A 26,453-nucleotide genomic window follows, 5' to 3' on the forward strand; every position below is an offset into this window, starting at 1 on the left:
TCGGGGCAAGAACAACCCCAGACACCAGGATAAGTTGGGGACTGCCCTGCTGGAGAGCAGCAAAGGGGAAAGGGACGTGGGCGTCCTGGTGGAGAGCCGGCTGACCATGAGCCAGCACTGTGCCCTTGTGGCCAAGAAGGCCAATGGCATCCTGGGGTGTATTAGCAGGGCTGTGGTTAGTAGGTCGAGAGAGGTTCTCCTCCCCCTCTACTCTGCCCTAGTGAGACCACATCTGCAATATTGCGTCCAGTTCTGGGCCCCCCAGTTCAAGAAGGACAGGGAACTGCTTGAGAGAGTCCAGCACAGAGCCACGAGGATGATTAAGGGAGTGGAGCATCTCCCTTTCGAGGAAAGGCTGAGGGAGCTGGGTCTCTTTAGTTAGAGAAGAGGAGACTCAGAGGTGACCTTATTAACGTTTATAAATATGTAAAGGGAGAGTGTCAGGAGGACGGAGCTAGGCTCTTCTCGGTGACATCTAATGATAGGACAAGGGGCAATGGGTGTAAGCTGGAACATAGGAGGTTCCACTTAAATGTGAGACAAAACTTTTTTATGGTGAGGGTGACCGAGCACGAGAACAGGCTACCCAAAGGAGGGTTGTGGAGTTTCCTTCTCCAGAGACACTCAAAACCTGCCTGGACGCGATCCTGTGTGACCTGATCTAGCTGCTCCTGCTCCGGCAGGGGCATTGGACCAGACGATCTTCCAAGGTCCCTTCCAATCCCTAACATTCAGTGATTCGGTGATTCCTAGGCGTCTCAGCAGTCTTCTAGCATCTTTCTTTGGCAAAGGCATGTCTGAAAAGAAAAACTGTAAAAATCACAGTCAGGGGAAGAGCTCTGGATCTCCAAAGTACCAATCTGCAGGTCTTATATATGGGCTGCCATTATGTCAGGATAACAACAATCTGCTGCCCAGGAAGATTAATCTTACTTTGAATTCAGTACGCACCGCAATACTATGCTCCTCAGAAAATCAGGACAATTATTCCCAGGTTTTGTGATTACCACTCGTTAAAGTGAGGATTTACTGGATTAGGTTTTGGATGAACTCTAGATCTCAGAGTGTACCTTATAATTGAGGAGAAGATAGAAATATCAATATAGCATTGAATTAAATATTTTCAGTGAATGTTGTAAATGTTACTCGTGCTTTTTTCCCCTGGATTGAAGGCGTAGTGTCACGAGGATGCTTAACAACTAAAGCAAAACTGCATCCTGTGACAGCATATACAGTGTATTCACTGGAAGCAAACAAACTCCAAGACAATTTATTTTATTTTATTTTATTTTATTTTATTTTATTTTATTTTATTTTATTTTATTTTATTTTATTTTATTTTATTTTATTTTATTTTATTTTATTTTATTTTATTTTATTTTATTTTATTTTATTTCATTTTATTTTATTTTATTTTATTTTAATTTTATTTTATTTTATTTTATTTTATTTTATTTTATTTCATTTTTTTCTGAAGACATTAGAGTATTCTTAAGAAGAAGACTTTCATCCGAGGTTTGTGCATTTCCTTGACAGAAAAAAAAAAAAAATCCATCTTGCAGTTCATTCCAGGACTGATCATTAGTTGAAAGCCTTTGCATTCAAATATCTGAGATTTGGATAGAGGATGCCTATACGCACATGGGAGTGGAGTGGTGCCATGCTATGAGTGAGAATATGGACACTTCTGGTCTAAATTCTGTCAGCAGCCGGTGGGACTCAGAGAAGACCTTCTGTACCTCTCATTTTCTCAGGGTGTTCACATGGGTGCTGTGAAGCCAACAGGATTAGAGAGCACGCTGAGGCAAAATTTTCACTAAAACCTGGACATCATTGCTGTTATTCTAGAAGATAGTTTATGAGACAAAGAAAAATGGGTACCAAGCAAACAAAGTAATGATTGCTGGCTAAATAAGAATTATTGCCAGGGCTTGGTGCTTGGTTCACACAGGCAGTTCAGGGTTTAGTTTCACGAGAATTCAAGATCCTCTCAGAGCAACGTGCAGCTTTTTGTGGTTGCTTGGAATACCGGGGGCAGCCGATACCCAGGGTAAAAGAAAAATGTAAGCCACTAAGGGGTGATGGTGGGAAGATAAAGATCAGCTTGGAGCACTTGGCAGCTCAGAGGAGATGAGAATGGACAGTGAGAAAACCCTAATGACTCTCAGAGGAGAAGCAGTAAGAGCAGGAAAGGCACTTGCAAACCCTCCCCAGCCCAAGCAGCCAACAGCAGACGCGAGGAGGACTTCAGAGCAGGCAAGCCTTGTGCTCTGGGCTGCCGCAAGGACCCCTGACCAGGCCAACCAGGTACAAGTGTCTTGGTGCCAGGCCGCTGGCCAGAGCACTTGAGTACATCCATGTTAGTGCTCATGTGTGGGTGAGGAGTGGAAGGGAAACCACTTTTGAAGTAAGACCACCTCCCTTTCATACGAGGCCTTCCTACTCTGCTGCAACATTGCTTCCATCAGGCGAGAAGAAACAGCGTGGCACTGCTGGTAGGGAGCTCCAGCATGAGGAAAGAAACAGGTGGGGAGTAGAGGAGGTGAAGGCAGTTTAGAGAGAAATGACTGCAGTTATGTTATCTGACAGCCTCATGCAAACCATGTCAGTGGTTACCCCAGTGAGCCATGCCTTGCAGAGGCAGCTGCACCGGTGATGTCCCCTCCCCGTCACTTGCCCACCCCCAGCCTGCTGGCTCTTGGGGCTTGGAGGGAGTCTTGATGCGGTGCCAGTATTGCTCACTAATAGACAAAACACTGGTGTGATACCAGTGCTCTTTGAGCTACAATTGCAGAACACAGCACTGTATGGGCTGCTCCAGGGAAAGTTAATTCCATCCCAGCCAGACCTAGCGTAAGGCAGGTTTTAACTCCTGGCTTGAGTGTAGTTCGTTGCAGACTGTGTCTGTTTAGGTTTCTTCTTTCACTGGAAAGATCATTGTCTTCTTTTACTTTGACTTTACTGTTTTTATCAACAAGAAGAGTATTACTAAACTCCCAGTCTATGTCAAAAGGTGTCACGTCTTTACTTCTAGAAAGGAGGACGGTACTGGTGCTACTTCCAAAGAGTTGTTCCATTAAATTAGACTTCTTTCCTTTCTTAGTATTGACATCTGCGTTTTCCTTGATATTTTCATCTAAGTAATCACTTTTTTGATTAAGTCACCTTGATCTCCCTGATCCTTTTCCAAAGGAAGGTACCTAACTGCCAAATGTTAACTCTCTACTTTAAATCTACAGTCCTTAGCTTTCTCTGCTTCTGCCCTTGTACTTTTGTGGCATCATAAAATGGGTTGGCTTACTAGAGAGTCCTTCAAAGGTTTTGTTGGCCAAAGAGCTGTAGCCTGAGAGTCAGAAGTCTCCTCCATACTACAGGAAGAGAGAACACCCCCAAGGGTAAATTACCCAACATTTTGATATTTCTCTTAGGTATCAAAAAAAACACACACAAAAAACACCAGCATGAGTGAATGAAAGAAAACCAAGCACGGCATGCCAGAGCTAGTCAAACAATTCTGCCAGTTAGCTCTAAGAGAGAATTTGAAGTTAGCTGAGTAACGGAGAATAAAAATGAAAAACCAATGGTCTCTCTGTTTGAGGGCATTTATTATCTACCACAACGGTCTGCCCAAGAACTTGTCCCTAAGGACACCAAGTTCTTTCTGGGAGAGGTTGTGCACCACCACCAACAGAATCTCAGCAGATTCCGAGGACTCTCTGGTGGGTCTGTTGGGGTAAGGAAAGCCAGGAGGCCGGCTTGGTTGCCTTGGTTTCCGTATGCCCACACATGGAGACGGTAACCTGGACACTGTGGACTGACTGTGTGCTCACAATGCAGACAGGCAGGTTAAAAGGCGGCGCCTCTTCCTGCGGCCATCACTTCTTGGAAGTGAGATTGTGACGGACGAGGTAGGATGAGGCTTTTCTCCAATGCATACTGTGAACTGTCGATCTAGCTTCACATTCATTAGTCAAATGAGACCAGTGAATAAGAGAATGTTTAAATTTGCCTTCCTTTCAACAGGCACGCAATGTGTGCAGCAGAGTCACAAAAGGAAAATTCAGCTGAGAAGAGCCAAGCGGTAAGATTAGCTCCTTACGAATACACAAGTTCGTGCATTTTTTTGGACGTAGGTGGTCTAGCGCAAAGCCTGATACTCTTCATGTGATAAATGGGTGAGAGGGAGCAAAAGAAAAAAAAAAATGAAATGCTTCAGATACTTGTGGCTCTGCTTACCTGCAGAAGAAAAACTGCACGCTCTTCCAGTGACAGTGTCAGAAGCGTGCAGCTAGCTCTCACGTGCACTTTCAGGGAGTCTTTAGTGGAGAAGAGATCCTCTAGTACCGTGGCCAGTGAATATTAGTCACCAGACAGAGGGAAGAACTGAAGCAGCTTCTGGTTCTCTCTCTCGCAACCCTCTGCCTTCCTGCCCAGCATGGCCATCGAACAAAAAGCAGCCAAGCCCTTAGTTTGTGCCTTCCTCTGGCACGTTTTAAGCATGATAACTTTAGAAGTGGCCAGCAAAAGTTAGGAAGTACAGTCAGCAAAGGCGGCATGAAATGCTAAAGGCCATTGAAGCCCAGCTCCATACCTCTTTGGGTTTTCGTATTCCCCCAATTTTCTTCCTGTACTTTCATAAAGGCTAAGAAGGTTCTACGAAGCCTGGGAAACGATTCAAGGCCCTGACAGTGTCAGACGTGCAGTCTTCACCAAGTATTTGACTTAAGAATGAATTGCCCTCAGCATTCTGTAGTGATTTAAGCGGCCATGAGCAGGCGGCAAAAGTGGCTTAAAGTCAGGATGAGGCCTAAAGTCAAATTCTTTGCTGACAAGTGCACATGTCCCAGGGGAATTTCCTTCATGAGTACCCTTGGGTTGCAGAAACCTAGCGCTTCTCCTGTGCTTCTTCCTCCCCCATGAAATACTGCAAACCACTCAAACCCTGGTCTGAAATACAAGCTATGTCATGAGGTACCCGTTGCATTGGCAGGGCGCGATGGAGCTGCCCGACTTGACCGTGCAGAAGAGCTCTGTGAAGCTCCTCATGAAGAGATGGGAGTCCGCCAGTGCTCTGACACCTAGCCTGGCCTTCCAACGCCTGCCAGCCCCACGGTCCCTGGCACCAGAGAAAGCCAGCCCAGGCAGCACCGTGGAGGATGCCGCGGCAGACAGCGGGAGGGCGGACGTCACCCTGGGTGGCCCTCGCCGGACTGAGACCTTCCCCATCTCTGTCAAGGAGCTGCAGAGCCACTTTGAGACCCTGGGTGGCAGGAAGGTGAGTGCACGCAGGTTCCGCAGCTGAAAAGGATTCCCGCGCTCTCACTGAGGACTTGGAGAACACTACTGCCAGAACAGCACCCCCTTCCAATCTGCTGCCTCTTCATATCCTTTCTGCCCCCTGAAAGCCCTACCTGGCTCCTCCCAGTAGCTTCTAGCTCACATCCCCTCCATGTCTTCCAACAGGAAGCGGAAAGTGGCAGAAGCTCACTGCCACCAGCACTGGCCACTCAGCCTGGGAGCCAGACGGACATTTCTCTGATGGAAGTGTCCAGCGTGAAACGGGGGAGGGCAATCTTTGAGAAGATGTCCTCAGGCAATGGACAGACCACCAACACTGAAGGTTAGCCTTACCACTTGGATCGGATTTCTCCCTTTAGTTCAATGCGCTCCATCTCTGAGGTGACAAGGGGCAAGCACACTCACCTCATCAGGGCAGCCCCCAGGCCGCCCAGGGAGAGAACGTGGTGTTCTTCTCAATGCAAAACAAGCTTTCCAGCCTTCTCCATTTTGTCTTTTGCATTACGGAAGAGTGCCTGATGCCCATTAAATACTTTTTGAACAAAACACAACAGAATGGTGTCTTATGTTTTGAGAAGATAACTTTTGATGAAGACAGCCCAGATTACAAATATGATATCAAAACTATGGGCAGCATTCATCAATTACGAAAAAGTGGTATCTTCATTTTCTTCTTTGGTGAAGATAGGTTGGATTTAGCAACTTGTTGCTTTGGTAACAATGCGTTAACTTTTATTAGTTAAAGGCATTCTGGTTTCCACAAATTAAATGCTCCGTACTTTATGTGTTCTAAAGTAAAAGTACGACACAGTTGGCAAAATGTTGGCAATACTGTTTGTTTTGCTTACTGCTTTTCTTTCAAGCTTTGAAACACATGCACCCATCTCCCTCTCCCCAACTATGACGTCTCTTTGTGGTTGCAGTGGGTGGCTGCAAAGCTGTAGGAGGACTTCCAGAAGACAGCCCTCCCAACACCGGCAATACACTGACGGAATTCCAGGAGAATGTCTCCTTGAAAGACAAAATGGCTCTGTATCAGGCTGCGGTGTCAAAGGCAGAGAACAGCAACCGCTTTGCCAATGTAAGATACCAATGTCTCAATATCTTCTTAATTCTACGTTTGCTTTGCCCAGGGACAGATCGTAACCATCTTTATTTCTACAAGCAAGCTATCAGGTGGATCATAGGGTGGATCAAAATTTAAATCCCAAATTAGGAAACCTACAGAGCAAACATAGTCATCCATCAGTCTCTCTCTCTACCAAATGAGGTTTTTCACGCTAGATGCCTTTGGTCTTTTGGACAATCCCCATTGCTTCATGGAAGTGCTCTTCCTTTCAGTCCACCTTTGCCTGAACTTCATGTATGAGGATCATGGGTGAGAGAGAGATCAGCAACACGGTTATCCTATGATGACAAAACAAGGCAGTTTCCTTACCACAACAACTATTCTCTATCGCCAAATAATAAAATCCTATTCAGGAGCACAGTGACTTCAGAGCTCTTGCTGCTCGAACTGAAGACTTTGAAAGTACCGCATGATAAAACAGCTCAGCTATGGGTGCTCAGGTAGCCCAGAAGCCACCTGAGGGAAGCAGCCAACAGCCACGCTCGCCTTCAGAGTCCAGGTGTTTTCAAACCACCGCAATTCCTGCCCACTGGCTTCTTGATTTCCTAATTGCCCTTGTGTATTTGGAACAGATTCCTGCGGTTCTTTGGGCCAAGAAGGTTCCAATTCCCTCCTCCCAACACTGCCAGCAACGGTGCTGTTAGCTCTCTCTCCCCAAAAGGAAGAACTGGAGGAAGCCTGACCCAACCGAACTGTGTTGAGAACATATGAACTGCTTCATTTACACCCTATAACACCTTGCCCTTACTTGTTGAAATGGATGGTATGTTCTTACTGCAAATGGAAAACACCTGGCCTTATTTGATCACTCTAGACCTCAGAGGAAATCAAGTCCTGCACTGTGCCCGGCGGCCTGGCTGCAGTGAGGAAACACTTTGAGAATGGGCAGATGACCCCTTCAATGACCACCTTCGCTCACTCCCAGCACCAGCACAAAGCTGCAGAGGTAACAATGGCATTTTGAATACTAACAAATTAGGTTTCCCCTGTTAAAGAGCTCGAGAGGAAAATAACATTATTTGCTTGATTCCAGGATTCACCATTCCCGGTGTCCCTGGAAAAATTTGCACCCCATTTTCTTTTCAACTCGCCCTCCTCGAGCCTCACCTAACTTTAACGGTTCAAACTTCTCATCACATGGGTTCCTTGTGGTGCTCGTAATCCCCTAAATCATCACGGTACACTGCCATAAAGGAACCATTTGGGCTTAACACCTCTTAAAATAGAACTGATTTGTGACAGCCCTTCACAGGCAGAAACACAAATCCAGATTACTGTTAATTACGTGATTCTTTGTATTTGTTTTCAGGAGACCTCAAGTACCACTCAGCTCCCACTATCAAGCAGCACCAGGGAAGCTGAGTGCAGTGCGACGAGCTCCAAAGAAGCCCCACTAGAAGCCTTTCAAAGCAAAGAGGTAACTTTGTCAATTAACAATTATATCATTTGGCAGGTATGGTTTTAAAACAGTGTCCTAGACAGGGTTGTTTGGATGTGGTAATGAATGGGGCTTCCCACTCAGACTTCTCTGTGATGTTTCAAAGACAGCAGCCGAAATATGGAGTATTCTTCCATGTTGCACTAAATCCCGCAGTAACGTGAAGGTTTTGTGCACAGGTTTCTCTCGGGGAGCAAGTGACTCCAGAGACAAACGGGGCTTCTACACTCACCCGGCATACTGATGAAGCAGGTAAGAAGTGGCTTGAGAGTAATGGCTCCCAAAGGAGCACGACAAACCAAGTTCTTGGCAACCGTCTTTACTGGCACAAATGTGGGGCTGCTTTTAGGATACAGATACAGGACATTGCTCCAAGTTGTTCAGTGCCTCCTTCCTCAGCTAAGCACATTCATTGGTCTCAGTGGGACCTAAGAAACAGGTTTCCGTGCTGGTACACAGAGAGGAGTTTGGCAGAAGGAGGTAGCTTCAAATTTGTGCTGAGCTGCTGGAAAGAGCGGGGCATTTTAAGAGATGTCTGAAGACACACGAAAACCCTTGCCCCTGTATAGCCGAAACTGTGGATGATAAAGGCTCAATTTATAGCCAAGCGGAACAGGCCTGGAGAGCACGATCACGGTGCTGAGGTGCTGCTTCCGCAGTCTAGTCCTGGTATTAGAATTCACGCGTTTGGTTAACACAAAGACCTCAGTCCTGTGCGAGCCCTGACATTCAGGCAATTCAGGTACGGCAAAACAGCAGGCCATAGATAATGTGTCCCTCAACACTTCTTCCATCCATTTCCTATGTATTTCTTCTCTTCATATTGTCCGTTGTTCATTTACTTTTTTTTTTTTTAATAATAACAGTAATTATTATTCTTTCCATTGCAGTAAGCAATGCAGCTGTGGACGTGGAGGTCCCAACCACTTCCACAGAGGTTTGTGACCATCAGACGGAAAGGACAGCAGAGGAAAACGCTGTTCCCATAGACAGAGAGACTGCAACATCTGTACCAGATGGCAAGGTCTGTGCCTTTATAGTAAGAGTAGACATCAGTCTGTCAAATACAGTCTGAATTTCTATTTTTACAATGTAGTTGCAATTGAAAATGCAACCTGTGAAAGCAGTAGGAATATACGGAGCTTAGCAATGACGGGCACACAAGGTGGTATTTAGTACAACCTGTAATTCAGCAAGTACTTCTACTACATGACAAACACAACTGAAAGTTGAACTCACACGCTTCTGCTTTTCCTTTCCTTCTCTGATGAAGGAAGCCTCTTCTTTCCCTGCTTTCAGTCTCTAAAAGGCTATGTTTTCTGTCACCAGTTCCTCAGATGCACAGAAATTCTCAACTTGAGGAAAAACGAAGACAAGCGTCAAAATGTCGAGGGCTATCTGGACCAGGCAATTCCACTGGCACTGCCGAGCGAAGCACTGCACCAGCCCAAAAGCACCATGCCGTCTGCTCTTGCCAGAATGAGAGCCATGAATGCAATCATCAAGAGCCATGCACATTCTGTAAGACGGCCACGTCACCAAGGAGCTGCTGGGCTGCCAGTTCTAAGTGTATGTGCACAAGAAAACGCAAAGGTTCAAAGAGGCGCCACCTATTCAGACGAGATGCTCCCTAAGCCTGGGGAGCCGCAGATGAGGGAGCCACTGAGACAACCCAAAAGCAGAAGCAATTGTGCGGCTTCCAGAATTAAGGCCATCAACGACATCCACAGGAACCTACACCATTCTCAAAGGTGTCCAAACCAGGAAGGGGCTGCTTTTCTGGTGGAGGATGCGCAAGGGTTCAAAACAACAGAATCCGGCCTGAAGAACAAAGACGCAAGCGTCACAGTCTCTGTGTTGTGCAGTAATGCACAACAAGTTGACAATAAAGAGATGAAGTGACTCAAAACTAACAGACTTGTCTGAACTTTTGCTGCCTGTCTCAACAGGTTGGAGCATCAGGCGGGGAGAAACTTCATGAAATATAACGAGGGCAAGTGTAGAGCCCTGCATCGGGGCAAGAACAACCCCAGACACCAGGATAAGTTGGGGACTGCCCTGCTGGAGAGCAGCAAAGGGGAAAGGGACGTGGGCGTCCTGGTGGAGAGCCGGCTGACCATGAGCCAGCACTGTGCCCTTGTGGCCAAGAAGGCCAATGGCATCCTGGGGTGTATTAGCAGGGCTGTGGTTAGTAGGTCGAGAGAGGTTCTCCTCCCCCTCTACTCTGCCCTAGTGAGACCACATCTGCAATATTGCGTCCAGTTCTGGGCCCCCCAGTTCAAGAAGGACAGGGAACTGCTTGAGAGAGTCCAGCACAGAGCCACGAGGATGATTAAGGGAGTGGAGCATCTCCCTTTCGAGGAAAGGCTGAGGGAGCTGGGTCTCTTTAGTTAGAGAAGAGGAGACTCAGAGGTGACCTTATTAACGTTTATAAATATGTAAAGGGAGAGTGTCAGGAGGACGGAGCTAGGCTCTTCTCGGTGACATCTAATGATAGGACAAGGGGCAATGGGTGTAAGCTGGAACATAGGAGGTTCCACTTAAATGTGAGACAAAACTTTTTTATGGTGAGGGTGACCGAGCACGAGAACAGGCTACCCAAAGGAGGGTTGTGGAGTTTCCTTCTCCAGAGACACTCAAAACCTGCTTGGACGCGATCCTGTGTGACCTGATCTAGCTGCTCCTGCTCCGGCAGGGGCATTGGACCAGACGATCTTCCAAGGTCCCTTCCAATCCCTAACATTCAGTGATTCGGTGATTCCTAGGCGTCTCAGCAGTCTTCTAGCATCTTTCTTTGGCAAAGGCATGTCTGAAAAGAAAAACTGTAAAAATCACAGTCAGGGGAAGAGCTCTGGATCTCCAAAGTACCAATCTGCAGGTCTTATATATGGGCTGCCATTATGTCAGGATAACAACAATCTGCTGCCCAGGAAGATTAATCTTACTTTGAATTCAGTACGCACCGCAATACTATGCTCCTCAGAAAATCAGGACAATTATTCCCAGGTTTTGTGATTACCACTCGTTAAAGTGAGGATTTACTGGATTAGGTTTTGGATGAACTCTAGATCTCAGAGTGTACCTTATAATTGAGGAGAAGATAGAAATATCAATATAGCATTGAATTAAATATTTTCAGTGAATGTTGTAAATGTTACTCGTGCTTTTTTCCCCTGGATTGAAGGCGTAGTGTCACGAGGATGCTTAACAACTAAAGCAAAACTGCATCCTGTGACAGCATATACAGTGTATTCACTGGAAGCAAACAAATTCCAAGACAATTTATTTTATTTTATTTTATTTTATTTTATTTTATTTTATTTTATTTTATTTTATTTTATTTTATTTTATTTTATTTTATTTTATTTTATTTTATTTTATTTTATTTTAATTTAATTTAATTTAATTTAATTTAATTTTATTTCATTTTATTTTATCTTATATTTTATTTTATTTTATTTTATTTTATTTTATTTTATTTTATTTTATTTTATTTTATTTTATTTTATTTTATTTTTTTCTGAAGACATTAGAGTATTCTTAAGAAGAAGACTTTCATCCGAGGTTTGTGCATTTCCTTGACAGAAAAAAAAAAAAATCCATCTTGCAGTTCATTCCAGGACTGATCATTAGTTGAAAGCCTTTGCATTCAAATATCTGAGATTTGGATAGAGGATGCCTATACGCACATGGGAGTGGAGTGGTGCCATGCTATGAGTGAGAATATGGACACTTCTGGTCTAAATTCTGTCAGCAGCCGGTGGGACTCAGAGAAGACCTTCTGTACCTCTCATTTTCTCAGGGTGTTCACATGGGTGCTGTGAAGCCAACAGGATTAGAGAGCACGCTGAGGCAAAATTTTCACTAAAACCTGGACATCATTGCTGTTATTCTAGAAGATAGTTTATGAGACAAAGAAAAATGGGTACCAAGCAAACAAAGTAATGATTGCTGGCTAAATAAGAATTATTGCCAGGGCTTGGTGCTTGGTTCACACAGGCAGTTCAGGGTTTAGTTTCACGAGAATTCAAGATCCTCTCAGAGCAACGTGCAGCTTTTTGTGGTTGCTTGGAATACCGGGGGCAGCCGATACCCAGGGTAAAAGAAAAATGTAAGCCACTAAGGGGTGATGGTGGGAAGATAAAGATCAGCTTGGAGCACTTGGCAGCTCAGAGGAGATGAGAATGGACAGTGAGAAAACCCTAATGACTCTCAGAGGAGAAGCAGTAAGAGCAGGAAAGGCACTTGCAAACCCTCCCCAGCCCAAGCAGCCAACAGCAGACGCGAGGAGGACTTCAGAGCAGGCAAGCCTTGTGCTCTGGGCTGCCGCAAGGACCCCTGACCAGGCCAACCAGGTACAAGTGTCTTGGTGCCAGGCCGCTGGCCAGAGCACTTGAGTACATCCATGTTAGTGCTCATGTGTGGGTGAGGAGTGGAAGGGAAACCACTTTTGAAGTAAGACCACCTCCCTTTCATACGAGGCCTTCCTACTCTGCTGCAACATTGCTTCCATCAGGCGAGAAGAAACAGCGTGGCACTGCTGGTAGGGAGCTCCAGCATGAGGAAAGAAACAGGTGGGGAGTAGAGGAGGTGAAGGCAGTTTAGAGAGAAATGACTGCAGTTATGTTATCTGACAGCCTCATGCAAACCATGTCAGTGGTTACCCCAGTGAGCCATGCCTTGCAGAGGCATCCCAGCAAGTCCCTGCAGCCCCGAGTCCTGGCTGACAGCACACGCTGATGCAGCTGTTCTCCTCCTGCCGACATCAAGACTTTGCAGATAATCAAAGAGACAATTTGGAACAGGAGACCATGTTAAATTTGGTCCCACCCCCCCCAAAAAAAAGGGAGGGGGAATTTTCTAAGTGAGCAGTCACCCAGGGCATCTCTCAGGCTGAAATTTCTCATGTCAGAACACGAACAGGTCACACTTAGCGAAGCCGTGCAGCTCAGGGAACAAAACCTCCCTTCCTGCAATCGGCAGCTTGATTCTTTCTAGTCTTGGCTTTAGAGCACTATGCGGAGTTTATTATAATTCTCTTGAATAGTAAAGGCTCACCCTGAGCACTCTGGTGCACAAGTATCCAGGAAAGCCCTGCTGGGGCTCTTGTAGCCACTTGCCGCAAGACACTTTCCTGATTGAATTCCTACTCCTACCATGCCAGACCAGATATTCTTTCGTGCCCCCTGGCAAAGCTAATGGGCTCTGGGCTGGCTGCATTAGACCTTCTGCCTCAGCACCAGCAATGAGCCTGAGGCTACCAGGTAGCTGAAGCACATCCTCTCCAAGCAGCCCCATTCTGGAAGCATTATAGATTTGCAGTTCACCTCCTTAGATATATATGCAACAAGCAAAGCATCATTAGAAGCACAGCGTTTATGAGGGTTCTGAAAAATCACTTTTTTTTACTCCTTAGCTAGTGCAAAGACACCACAGATATGAGAAAAATGGTCAATCCTTTGTAGCATTTCCCAGTTCATTGTTCTTACTACTGTAGTCTTCTTCAGGCTTCACTTCAGAGTTGTGAAGGGCATCCCAAGTTCTCCTCCTCCAACTCAAATCTCTTTTCTTGCGTTACAGATTATCTACTATGATCCCCCCCCAAAAAAACCTTTTCATCTGTACTTCCGCAAAGAGAAAAAAATCTTTTTTCTTAAAATTTCCTATTTCCTATGTCAAGTGTGTCCTGACAGCTGAACATCTTTGTTGGATGATCCTCAGAGAATTTTGTTTGATGACCACTCTCCTGGGGACCAGAAGTGGAAGACCAGTTGGCCTGCAGCAGGAACCATCTCCCTGCGTATCCCATTAAAGCAATTAATCAAATTATAATAATCTTTCTATGCTAGAAGGCAGGAATTTCTCCCATCATCTTTTGTGGTTCGTCTTTTTGTGGTTCTACTTCCCATCAATGGGGGCTGTTCAGCCACGTCCTGGGAAGCAGGGCCTCAATATGCGTGGTGGTTTTTCAGGAGGGCAGACGCTTCCACAACAAGAGCCCCCCCCGCCTCCTTCCCCTTTCCCACCTTTTATTGCTGAGTGTGAAATCACATGGCATGGAATATCCCTTTGGTCAGTTTAGGTCAGCTGCACCGGTGATGTCCCCTCCCCGTCACTTGCCCACCCCCAGCCTGCTGGCTCTTGGGGCTTGGAGGGAGTCTTGATGCGGTGCCAGTATTGCTCACTAATAGACAAAACACTGGTGTGATACCAGTGCTCTTTGAGCTACAATTGCAGAACACAGCACTGTATGGGCTGCTCCAGGGAAAGTTAATTCCATCCCAGCCAGACCTAGCGTAAGGCAGGTTTTAACTCCTGGCTTGAGTGTAGTTCGTTGCAGACTGTGTCTGTTTAGGTTTCTTCTTTCACTGGAAAGATCATTGTCTTCTTTTACTTTGACTTTACTGTTTTTATCAACAAGAAGAGTATTACTAAACTCCCAGTCTATGTCAAAAGGTGTCACGTCTTTACTTCTAGAAAGGAGGACGGTACTGGTGCTACTTCCAAAGAGTTGTTCCATTAAATTAGACTTCTTTCCTTTCTTAGTATTGACATCTGCGTTTTCCTTGATATTTTCATCTAAGTAATCACTTTTTTGATTAAGTCACCTTGATCTCCCTGATCCTTTTCCAAAGGAAGGTACCTAACTGCCAAATGTTAACTCTCTACTTTAAATCTACAGTCCTTAGCTTTCTCTGCTTCTGCCCTTGTACTTTTGTGGCATCATAAAATGGGTTGGCTTACTAGAGAGTCCTTCAAAGGTTTTGTTGGCCAAAGAGCTGTAGCCTGAGAGTCAGAAGTCTCCTCCATACTACAGGAAGAGAGAACGCCCCCAAGGGTAAATTACCCAACATTTTGATATTTCTCTTAGGTATCAAAAAAAACACACACAAAAAACACCAGCATGAGTGAATGAAAGAAAACCAAGCACGGCATGCCAGAGCTAGTCAAACAATTCTGCCAGTTAGCTCTAAGAGAGAATTTGAAGTTAGCTGAGTAACGGAGAATAAAAATGAAAAACCAATGGTCTCTCTGTTTGAGGGCATTTATTATCTACCACAACGGTCTGCCCAAGAACTTGTCCCTAAGGACACCAAGTTCTTTCTGGGAGAGGTTGTGCACCACCACCAACAGAATCTCAGCAGATTCCGAGGACTCTCTGGTGGGTCTGTTGGGGTAAGGAAAGCCAGGAGGCCGGCTTGGTTGCCTTGGTTTCCGTATGCCCACACATGGAGACGGTAACCTGGACACTGTGGACTGACTGTGTGCTCACAATGCAGACAGGCAGGTTAAAAGGCGGCGCCTCTTCCTGCGGCCATCACTTCTTGGAAGTGAGATTGTGACGGACGAGGTAGGATGAGGCTTTTCTCCAATGCATACTGTGAACTGTCGATCTAGCTTCACATTCATTAGTCAAATGAGACCAGTGAATAAGAGAATGTTTAAATTTGCCTTCCTTTCAACAGGCACGCAATGTGTGCAGCAGAGTCACAAAAGGAAAATTCAGCTGAGAAGAGCCAAGCGGTAAGATTAGCTCCTTACGAATACACAAGTTCGTGCATTTTTTTGGACGTAGGTGGTCTAGCGCAAAGCCTGATACTCTTCATGTGATAAATGGGTGAGAGGGAGCAAAAGAAAAAAAAAAAAGAAATGCTTCAGATACTTGTGGCTCTGCTTACCTGCAGAAGAAAAACTGCACGCTCTTCCAGTGACAGTGTCAGAAGCGTGCAGCTAGCTCTCACGTGCACTTTCAGGGAGTCTTTAGTGGAGAAGAGATCCTCTAGTACCGTGGCCAGTGAATATTAGTCACCAGACAGAGGGAAGAACTGAAGCAGCTTCTGGTTCTCTCTCTCGCAACCCTCTGCCTTCCTGCCCAGCATGGCCATCGAACAAAAAGCAGCCAAGCCCTTAGTTTGTGCCTTCCTCTGGCACGTTTTAAGCATGATAACTTTAGAAGTGGCCAGCAAAAGTTAGGAAGTACAGTCGGCAAAGGCGGCATGAAATGCTAAAGGCCATTGAAGCCCAGCTCCATACCTCTTTGGGTTTTCGTATTCCCCCAATTTTCTTCCTGCATTTTCATAAGGGCTAAGAAGGTTCTACGAAGCCTGGGAAACGATTCAAGGCCCTGACAGTGTCAGACGTGCAGTCTTCACCAAGTATTTGACTTAAGAATGAATTGCCCTCAGCATTCTGTAGTGATTTAAGCGGCCATGAGCAGGCGGCAAAAGTGGCTTAAAGTCAGGATGAGGCCTAAAGTCAAATTCTTTGCTGACAAGTGCACATGTCCCAGGGGAATTTCCTTCATGAGTACCCTTGGGTTGCAGAAACCTAGCGCTTCTCCTGTGCTTCTTCCTCCCCCATGAAATACTGCAAACCACTCAAACCCTGGTCTGAAATACAAGCTATGTCATGAGGTACCCGTTGCATTGGCAGGGCGCGATGGAGCTGCCCGACTTGACCGTGCAGAAGAGCTCTGTGAAGCTCCTCATGAAGAGATGGGAGTCCGCCAGTGCTCTGACACCTAGCCTGGCCTTCCAACGCCTGCCAGCCCCACGGTCCCTGGCACCAGAGAAAGCCAGCCCAGGCAGCACCGTGGAGGAAGCCGCGGCAGACAGCGGGAGGGCGGACGTCACCCTGGGTGGCCCTCGCCGGACTGAGACCTTCCCCATCTCTGTCAAGGAGCTGCAGAGCCACTTTGAGACCCTGGGTGGCAGGAAGGTGAGTGCACGCAGGTTCCGCAGCTGAAAAGGATTCCCGCGCTCTCACTGAGGACTTGGAGAACACTACTGCCAGAACAGCACCCCCTTCCAATCTGCTGCCTCTTCATATCCTTTCTGCCCCCTGAAAGCCCTACCTGGCTCCTCCCAGTAGCTTCTAGCTCACATCCCCTCCGTGTCTTCCAACAGGAAGCGGAAAGTGGCAGAAGCTCACTGCCACCAGCACTGGCCACTCAGCCTGGGAGCCAGACGGACATTTCTCTGATGGAAGTGTCCAGCGTGAAACGGGGGAGGGCAATCTTTGAGAAGATGTCCTCAGGCAATGGACAGACCACCAACACTGAAGGTTAGCCTTACCACTTGGATCGGATTTCTCCCTTTAGTTCAATGCGCTCCATCTCTGAGGTGACAAGGGGCAAGCACACTCACCTCATCAGGGCAGCCCCCAGGCCGCCCAGGGAGAGAACGTGGTGTTCTTCTCAATGCAAAACAAGCTTTCCAGCCTTCTCCATTTTGTCTTTTGCATTACGGAGGAGTGCCTGATGCCCATTAAATACTTTTTGAACAAAACACAACAGAATGGTGTCTTATGTTTTGAGAAGATAACTTTTGATGAAGACAGCCCAGATTACAAATATGATATCAAAACTATGGGCAGCATTCATCAATTACGAAAAAGTGGTATCTTCATTTTCTTCTTTGGTGAAGATAGGTTGGATTTAGCAACTTGTTGCTTTGGTAACAATGCGTTAACTTTTATTAGTTAAAGGCATTCTGGTTTCCACAAATTAAATGCTCCGTACTTTATGTGTTCTAAAGTAAAAGTACGACACAGTTGGCAAAATGTTGGCAATACTGTTTGTTTTGCTTACTGCTTTTCTTTCAAGCTTTGAAACACATGCACCCATCTCCCTCTCCCCAACTATGACGTCTCTTTGTGGTTGCAGTGGGTGGCTGCAAAGCTGTAGGAGGACTTCCAGAAGACAGCCCTCCCAACACCGGCAATACACTGACAGAATTCCAGGAGAATGTCTCCTTGAAAGACAAAATGGCTCTGTATCAGGCTGCGGTGTCAAAGGCAGAGAACAGCAACCGCTTTGCCAATGTAAGATACCAATGTCTCAATATCTTCTTAATTCTACGTTTGCTTTGCCCAGGGACAGATCGTAACCATCTTTATTTCTACAAGCAAGCTATCAGGTGGATCATAGGGTGGATCAAAATTTAAATCCCAAATTAGGAAACCTACAGAGCAAACATAGTCATCCATCAGTCTCTCTCTCTACCAAATGAGGTTTTTCACGCTAGATGCCTTTGGTCTTTTGGACAATCCCCATTACTTCATGGAAGTGCTCTTCCTTTCAGTCCACCTTTGCCTGAACTTCATGTATGAGGATCATGGGTGAGAGAGAGATCAGCAACACGGTTATCCTATGATGACAAAACAAGGCAGTTTCCTTACCACAACAACTATTCTCTATCGCCAAATAATAAAATCCTATTCAGGAGCACAGTGACTTCAGAGCTCTTGCTGCTCGAACTGAAGACTTTGAAAGTACCGCATGATAAAACAGCTCAGCTATGGGTGCTCAGGTAGCCCAGAAGCCACCTGAGGGAAGCAGCCAACAGCCACGCTCGCCTTCAGAGTCCAGGTGTTTTCAAACCACCGCAATTCCTGCCCACTGGCTTCTTGATTTCCTAATTGCCCTTGTGTATTTGGAACAGATTCCTGCGGTTCTTTGGGCCAAGAAGGTTCCAATTCCCTCCTCCCAACACTGCCAGCAATGGTGCTGTTAGCTCTCTCTCCCCAAAAGGAAGAACTGGAGGAAGCCTGACCCAACCGAACTGTGTTGAGAACATATGAACTGCTTCACTTACACCCTATAACACCTTGCCCTTACTTGTTGAAATGGATGGTATGTTCTTACTGCAAATGGAAAACACCTGGCCTTATTTGATCACTCTAGACCTCAGAGGAAATCAAGTCCTGCACTGTGCCCGGCGGCCTGGCTGCAGTGAGGAAACACTTTGAGAATGGGCAGATGACCCCTTCAATGACCACCTTCGCTCACTCCCAGCACCAGCACAAAGCTGCAGAGGTAACAATGGCATTTTGAATACTAACAAATTAGGTTTCCCCTGTTAAAGAGCTCGAGAGGAAAATAACATTATTTGCTTGATTCCAGGATTCACCATTCCCGGTGTCCCTGGAAAAATTTGCACCCCATTTTCTTTTCAACTCGCCCTCCTCGAGCCTCACCTAACTTTAACGGTTCAAACTTCTCATCACATGGGTTCCTTGTGGTGCTCGTAATCCCCTAAATCATCACGGTACACTGCCATAAAGGAACCATTTGGGCTTAACACCTCTTAAAATAGAACTGATTTGTGACAGCCCTTCACAGGCAGAAACACAAATCCAGATTACTGTTAATTATGTGATTCTTTGTATTTGTTTTCAGGAGACCTCAAGTACCACTCAGCTCCCACTATCAAGCAGCACCAGGGAAGCTGAGTGCAGTGCGACGAGCTCCAAAGAAGCCCCACTAGAAGCCTTTCAAAGCAAAGAGGTAACTTTGTCAATTAACAATTATATCATTTGGCAGGTATGGTTTTAAAACAGTGTCCTAGACAGGGTTGTTTGGATGTGGTAATGAATGGGGCTTCCCACTCAGACTTCTCTGTGATGTTTCAAAGACAGCAGCCGAAATATGGAGTATTCTTCCATGTTGCACTAAATCCCGCAGTAACGTGAAGGTTTTGTGCACAGGTTTCTCTCGGGGAGCAAGTGACTCCAGAGACAAACAGGGCTTCTACACTCACCCGGCATACTGATGAAGCAGGTAAGAAGTGGCTTGAGAGTAATGGCTCCCAAAGGAGCACGACAAACCAAGTTCTTGGCAACCGTCTTTACTGGCACAAACGTGGGGCTGCTTTTAGGATACAGATACAGGACATTGCTCCAAGTTGTTCAGTGCCTCCTTCCTCAGCTAAGCACATTCATTGGTCTCAGTGGGACCTAAGAAACAGGTTTCCGTGCTGGTACACAGAGAGGAGTTTGGCAGAAGGAGGTAGCTTCAAATTTGTGCTGAGCTGCTGGAAAGAGCGGGGCATTTTAAGAGATGTCTGAAGACACACGAAAACCCTTGCCCCTGTATAGCCGAAACTGTGGATGATAAAGGCTCAATTTATAGCCAAGCGGAACAGGCCTGGAGAGCACGATCACGGTGCTGAGGTGCTGCTTCCGCAGTCTAGTCCTGGTATTAGAATTCACGCGTTTGGTTAACACAAAGACCTCAGTCCTGTGCGAGCCCTGACATTCAGGCAATTCAGGTACGGCAAAACAGCAGGCCATAGATAACGTGTCCCTCAACACTTCTTCCATCCATTTCCTATGTATTTCTTCTCTTCATATTGTCCGTTGTTCATTTACTTTTTTTTTTTTTTTTAATAATAACAGTAATTATTATTCTTTCCATTGCAGTAAGCAATGCAGCTGTGGACGTGGAGGTCCCAACCACTTCCACAGAGGTTTGTGACCATCAGACGGAAAGGACAGCAGAGGAAAACGCTGTTCCCATAGACAGAGAGACTGCAACATCTGTACCAGATGGCAAGGTCTGTGCCTTTATAGTAAGAGTAGACATCAGTCTGTCAAATACAGTCTGAATTTCTATTTTTACAATGTAGTTGCAATTGAAAATGCAACCTGTGAAAGCAGTAGGAATATACGGAGCTTAGCAATGACGGGCACACAAGGTGGTATTTAGTACAACCTGTAATTCAGCAAGTACTTCTACTACATGACAAACACAACTGAAAGTTGAACTCACACGCTTCTGCTTTTCCTTTCCTTCTCTGATGAAGGAAGCCTCTTCTTTCCCTGCTTTCAGTCTCTAAAAGGCTATGTTTTCTGTCACCAGTTCCTCAGATGCACAGAAATTCTCAACTTGAGGAAAAACGAAGACAAGCGTCAAAATGTCGAGGGCTATCTGGACCAGGCAATTCCACTGGCACTGCCGAGCGAAGCACTGCACCAGCCCAAAAGCACCATGCCGTCTGCTCTTGCCAGAATGAGAGCCATGAATGCAATCATCAAGAGCCATGCACATTCTGTAAGACGGCCACGTCACCAAGGAGCTGCTGGGCTGCCAGTTCTAAGTGTATGTGCACAAGAAAACGCAAAGGTTCAAAGAGGCGCCACCTATTCAGACGAGATGCTCCCTAAGCCTGGGGAGCCGCAGATGAGGGAGCCACTGAGACAACCCAAAAGCAGAAGCAATTGTGCGGCTTCCAGAATTAAGGCCATCAACGACATCCACAGGAACCTACACCATTCTCAAAGGCGTCCAAACCAGGAAGGGGCTGCTTTTCTGGTGGAGGATGCGCAAGGGTTCAAAACAACAGAATCCGGCCTGAAGAACAAAGACGCAAGCGTCACAGTCTCTGTGTTGTGCAGTAATGCACAACAAGTTGACAATAAAGAGATGAAGTGACTCAAAACTAACAGACTTGTCTGAACTTTTGCTGCCTGTCTCAACAGGTTGGAGCATCAGGCGGGGAGAAACTTCATGAAATATAACGAGGGCAAGTGTAGAGCCCTGCATCGGGGCAAGAACAACCCCAGACACCAGGATAAGTTGGGGACTGCCCTGCTGGAGAGCAGCAAAGGGGAAAGGGACGTGGGCGTCCTGGTGGAGAGCCGGCTGACCATGAGCCAGCACTGTGCCCTTGTGGCCAAGAAGGCCAATGGCATCCTGGGGTGTATTAGCAGGGCTGTGGTTAGTAGGTCGAGAGAGGTTCTCCTCCCCCTCTACTCTGCCCTAGTGAGACCACATCTGCAATATTGCGTCCAGTTCTGGGCCCCCCAGTTCAAGAAGGACAGGGAACTGCTTGAGAGAGTCCAGCACAGAGCCACGAGGATGATTAAGGGAGTGGAGCATCTCCCTTTCGAGGAAAGGCTGAGGGAGCTGGGTCTCTTTAGTTAGAGAAGAGGAGACTCAGAGGTGACCTTATTAACGTTTATAAATATGTAAAGGGAGAGTGTCAGGAGGACGGAGCTAGGCTCTTCTCGGTGACATCTAATGATAGGACAAGGGGCAATGGGTGTAAGCTGGAACATAGGAGGTTCCACTTAAATGTGAGACAAAACTTTTTTATGGTGAGGGTGACCGAGCACGAGAACAGGCTACCCAAAGGAGGGTTGTGGAGTTTCCTTCTCCAGAGACACTCAAAACCTGCTTGGACGCGATCCTGTGTGACCTGATCTAGCTGCTCCTGCTCCGGCAGGGGCATTGGACCAGACGATCTTCCAAGGTCCCTTCCAATCCCTAACATTCAGTGATTCGGTGATTCCTAGGCGTCTCAGCAGTCTTCTAGCATCTTTCTTTGGCAAAGGCATGTCTGAAAAGAAAAACTGTAAAAATCACAGTCAGGGGAAGAGCTCTGGATCTCCAAAGTACCAATCTGCAGGTCTTATATATGGGCTGCCATTATGTCAGGATAACAACAATCTGCTGCCCAGGAAGATTAATCTTACTTTGAATTCAGTACGCACCGCAATACTATGCTCCTCAGAAAATCAGGACAATTATTCCCAGGTTTTGTGATTACCACTCGTTAAAGTGAGGATTTACTGGATTAGGTTTTGGATGAACTCTAGATCTCAGAGTGTACCTTATAATTGGGGAGAAGATAGAAATATCAATATAGCATTGAATTAAATATTTTCAGTGAATGTTGTAAATGTTACTCGTGCTTTTTTCCCCTGGATTGAAGGCGTAGTGTCACGAGGATGCTTAACAACTAAAGCAAAACTGCATCCTGTGACAGCATATACAGTGTATTCACTGGAAGCAAACAAACTCCAAGACAATATATTTTATTTTATTTTATTTTATTTTATTTTATTTTATTTTATTTTATTTTATTTTATTTTATTTTATTTTATTTCATTTTATTTTATTTTATTTTATTTTAATTTTATTTTATTTTATTTTATTTTATTTTATTTCATTTTTTTCTGAAGACATTAGAGTATTCTTAAGAAGAAGACTTTCATCCGAGGTTTGTGCATTTCCTTGACAGAAAAAAAAAAAAAATCCATCTTGCAGTTCATTCCAGGACTGATCATTAGTTGAAAGCCTTTGCATTCAAATATCTGAGATTTGGATAGAGGATGCCTATACGCACATGGGAGTGGAGTGGTGCCATGCTATGAGTGAGAATATGGACACTTCTGGTCTAAATTCTGTCAGCAGCCGGTGGGACTCAGAGAAGACCTTCTGTACCTCTCATTTTCTCAGGGTGTTCACATGGGTGCTGTGAAGCCAACAGGATTAGAGAGCACGCTGAGGCAAAATTTTCACTAAAACCTGGACATCATTGCTGTTATTCTAGAAGATAGTTTATGAGACAAAGAAAAATGGGTACCAAGCAAACAAAGTAATGATTGCTGGCTAAATAAGAATTATTGCCAGGGCTTGGTGCTTGGTTCACACAGGCAGTTCAGGGTTTAGTTTCACGAGAATTCAAGATCCTCTCAGAGCAACGTGCAGCTTTTTGTGGTTGCTTGGAATACCGGGGGCAGCCGATACCCAGGGTAAAAGAAAAATGTAAGCCACTAAGGGGTGATGGTGGGAAGATAAAGATCAGCTTGGAGCACTTGGCAGCTCAGAGGAGATGAGAATGGACAGTGAGAAAACCCTAATGACTCTCAGAGGAGAAGCAGTAAGAGCAGGAAAGGCACTTGCAAACCCTCCCCAGCCCAAGCAGCCAACAGCAGACGCGAGGAGGACTTCAGAGCAGGCAAGCCTTGTGCTCTGGGCTGCCGCAAGGACCCCTGACCAGGCCAACCAGGTACAAGTGTCTTGGTGCCAGGCCGCTGGCCAGAGCACTTGAGTACATCCATGTTAGTGCTCATGTGTGGGTGAGGAGTGGAAGGGAAACCACTTTTGAAGTAAGACCACCTCCCTTTCATACGAGGCCTTCCTACTCTGCTGCAACATTGCTTCCATCAGGCGAGAAGAAACAGCGTGGCACTGCTGGTAGGGAGCTCCAGCATGAGGAAAGAAACAGGTGGGGAGTAGAGGAGGTGAAGGCAGTTTAGAGAGAAATGACTGCAGTTATGTTATCTGACAGCCTCATGCAAACCATGTCAGTGGTTACCCCAGTGAGCCATGCCTTGCAGAGGCATCCCAGCAAGTCCCTGCAGCCCCGAGTCCTGGCTGACAGCACACGCTGATGCAGCTGTTCTCCTCCTGCCGACATCAAGACTTTGCAGATAATCAAAGAGACAATTTGGAACAGGAGACCATGTTAAATTTGGTCCCACCCCCCCAAAAAAAAAGGGAGGGGGAATTTTCTAAGTGAGCAGTCACCCAGGACATCTCTCAGGCTGAAATTTCTCATGTCAGAACACGAACAGGTCACACTTAGCGAAGCCGTGCAGCTCAGGGAACAAAACCTCCCTTCCTGCAATCGGCAGCTTGATTCTTTCTAGTCTTGGCTTTAGAGCACTATGCGGAGTTTATTATAATTCTCTTGAATAGTAAAGGCTCACCCTGAGCACTCTGGTGCACAAGTATCCAGGAAAGCCCTGCTGGGGCTCTTGTAGCCACTTGCCGCAAGACACTTTCCTGATTGAATTCCTACTCCTACCATGCCAGACCAGATATTCTTTCGTGCCCCCTGGCAAAGCTAATGGGCTCTGGGCTGGCTGCATTAGACCTTCTGCCTCAGCACCAGCAATGAGCCTGAGGCTACCAGGTAGCTGAAGCACATCCTCTCCAAGCAGCCCCATTCTGGAAGCATTATAGATTTGCAGTTCACCTCCTTAGATATATATGCAACAAGCAAAGCATCATTAGAAGCACAGCGTTTATGAGGGTTCTGAAAAATCACTTTTTTTTACTCCTTAGCTAGTGCAAAGACACCACAGATATGAGAAAAATGGTCAATCCTTTGTAGCATTTCCCAGTTCATTGTTCTTACTACTGTAGTCTTCTTCAGGCTTCACTTCAGAGTTGTGAAGGGCATCCCAAGTTCTCCTCCTCCAACTCAAATCTCTTTTCTTGCGTTACAGATTATCTACTATGATCCCCCCCCAAAAAAACCTTTTCATCTGTACTTCCGCAAAGAGAAAAAAATCTTTTTTCTTAAAATTTCCTATTTCCTATGTCAAGTGTGTCCTGACAGCTGAACATCTTTGTTGGATGATCCTCAGAGAATTTTGTTTGATGACCACTCTCCTGGGGACCAGAAGTGGAAGACCAGTTGGCCTGCAGCAGGAACCATCTCCCTGCGTATCCCATTAAAGCAATTAATCAAATTATAATAATCTTTCTATGCTAGAAGGCAGGAATTTCTCCCATCATCTTTTGTGGTTCGTCTTTTTGTGGTTCTACTTCCCATCAATGGGGGCTGTTCAGCCACGTCCTGGGAAGCAGGGCCTCAATATGCGTGGTGGTTTTTCAGGAGGGCAGACGCTTCCACAACAAGAGCCCCCCCCGCCTCCTTCCCCTTTCCCACCTTTTATTGCTGAGTGTGACATCACATGGCATGGAATATCCCTTTGGTCAGTTTAGGTCAGCTGCACCGGTGATGTCCCCTCCCCGTCACTTGCCCACCCCCAGCCTGCTGGCTCTTGGGGCTTGGAGGGAGTCTTGATGCGGTGCCAGTATTGCTCACTAATAGACAAAACACTGGTGTGATACCAGTGCTCTTTGAGCTACAATTGCAGAACACAGCACTGTATGGGCTGCTCCAGGGAAAGTTAATTCCATCCCAGCCAGACCTAGCGTAAGGCAGGTTTTAACTCCTGGCTTGAGTGTAGTTCGTTGCAGACTGTGTCTGTTTAGGTTTCTTCTTTCACTGAAAAGATCATTGTCTTCTTTTACTTTGACTTTACTGTTTTTATCAACAAGAAGAGTATTACTAAACTCCCAGTCTATGTCAAAAGGTGTCACGTCTTTACTTCTAGAAAGGAGGACGGTACTGGTGCTACTTCCAAAGAGTTGTTCCATTAAATTAGACTTCTTTCCTTTCTTAGTATTGACATCTGCGTTTTCCTTGATATTTTCATCTAAGTAATCACTTTTTTGATTAAGTCACCTTGATCTCCCTGATCCTTTTCCAAAGGAAGGTACCTAACTGCCAAATGTTAACTCTCTACTTTAAATCTACAGTCCTTAGCTTTCTCTGCTTCTGCCCTTGTACTTTTGTGGCATCATAAAATGGGTTGGCTTACTAGAGAGTCCTTCAAAGGTTTTGTTGGCCAAAGAGCTGTAGCCTGAGAGTCAGAAGTCTCCTCCATACTACAGGAAGAGAGAACGCCCCCAAGGGTAAATTACCCAACATTTTGATATTTCTCTTAGGTATCAAAAAAAACACACACAAAAAACACCAGCATGAGTGAATGAAAGAAAACCAAGCACGGCATGCCAGAGCTAGTCAAACAATTCTGCCAGTTAGCTCTAAGAGAGAATTTGAAGTTAGCTGAGTAACGGAGAATAAAAATGAAAAACCAATGGTCTCTCTGTTTGAGGGCATTTATTATCTACCACAACGGTCTGCCCAAGAACTTGTCCCTAAGGACACCAAGTTCTTTCTGGGAGAGGTTGTGCACCACCACCAACAGAATCTCAGCAGATTCCGAGGACTCTCTGGTGGGTCTGTTGGGGTAAGGAAAGCCAGGAGGCCGGCTTGGTTGCCTTGGTTTCCGTATGCCCACACATGGAGATGGTAACCTGGACACTGTGGACTGACTGTGTGCTCACAATGCAGACAGGCAGGTTAAAAGGCGGCGCCTCTTCCTGCGGCCATCACTTCTTGGAAGTGAGATTGTGACGGACGAGGTAGGATGAGGCTTTTC

General features: G+C 45.9%; 2 protein-coding genes across 2 annotated transcripts; both read left to right on the top strand.

The window, feature by feature from the left end:
* The first annotated feature begins 1,517 nt into the window (after positions 1–1,517).
* LOC136790270 (uncharacterized) lies at positions 1,518–15,225 on the top strand. Its single transcript, XM_066993203.1, has 10 exons — positions 1,518–4,081; positions 4,991–5,275; positions 5,464–5,620; positions 6,222–6,379; positions 7,242–7,373; positions 7,737–7,844; positions 8,045–8,117; positions 8,756–8,889; positions 9,195–9,555; positions 15,146–15,225. The coding sequence occupies exons 1-10, from the start codon at positions 4,031–4,033 to the stop codon at positions 15,223–15,225; spliced, it is 1,539 nt and encodes a 512-aa protein (XP_066849304.1). The 5' UTR covers positions 1,518–4,030.
* On the top strand, positions 14,697–26,445 carry LOC136790271 (uncharacterized). Its single transcript, XM_066993204.1, has 10 exons — positions 14,697–15,389; positions 16,299–16,583; positions 16,772–16,928; positions 17,530–17,687; positions 18,550–18,681; positions 19,045–19,152; positions 19,353–19,425; positions 20,067–20,200; positions 20,506–20,866; positions 26,366–26,445. The coding sequence occupies exons 1-10, from the start codon at positions 15,339–15,341 to the stop codon at positions 26,443–26,445; spliced, it is 1,539 nt and encodes a 512-aa protein (XP_066849305.1). The 5' UTR covers positions 14,697–15,338.
* The last annotated feature ends 8 nt before the right edge of the window (positions 26,446–26,453 follow it).

Source organism: Anser cygnoides, chromosome 3, assembly GCF_040182565.1.
Source record: "Anser cygnoides isolate HZ-2024a breed goose chromosome 3, Taihu_goose_T2T_genome, whole genome shotgun sequence".
Lineage (NCBI taxonomy): Eukaryota > Metazoa > Chordata > Aves > Anseriformes > Anatidae > Anser > Anser cygnoides.

Coding starts and splice junctions, on each gene's coding strand:
- LOC136790271 (XM_066993204.1), top strand. CDS start 15,339: ATGTGTGCAGCAGAGTCACAAAAGGAAAATTCAGCTGAGAAGAGCCAA. Junction 19,153..19,352: donor AAGCCTTTCAAAGCAAAGAG/GTAACTTTGTCA, acceptor TTTTGTGCACAG/GTTTCTCTCGGGGAGCAAGT. Junction 19,426..20,066: donor CCGGCATACTGATGAAGCAG/GTAAGAAGTGGC, acceptor TTTCCATTGCAG/TAAGCAATGCAGCTGTGGAC.
- LOC136790270 (XM_066993203.1), top strand. CDS start 4,031: ATGTGTGCAGCAGAGTCACAAAAGGAAAATTCAGCTGAGAAGAGCCAA. Junction 5,276..5,463: donor AGACCCTGGGTGGCAGGAAG/GTGAGTGCACGC, acceptor GTCTTCCAACAG/GAAGCGGAAAGTGGCAGAAG. Junction 7,845..8,044: donor AAGCCTTTCAAAGCAAAGAG/GTAACTTTGTCA, acceptor TTTTGTGCACAG/GTTTCTCTCGGGGAGCAAGT.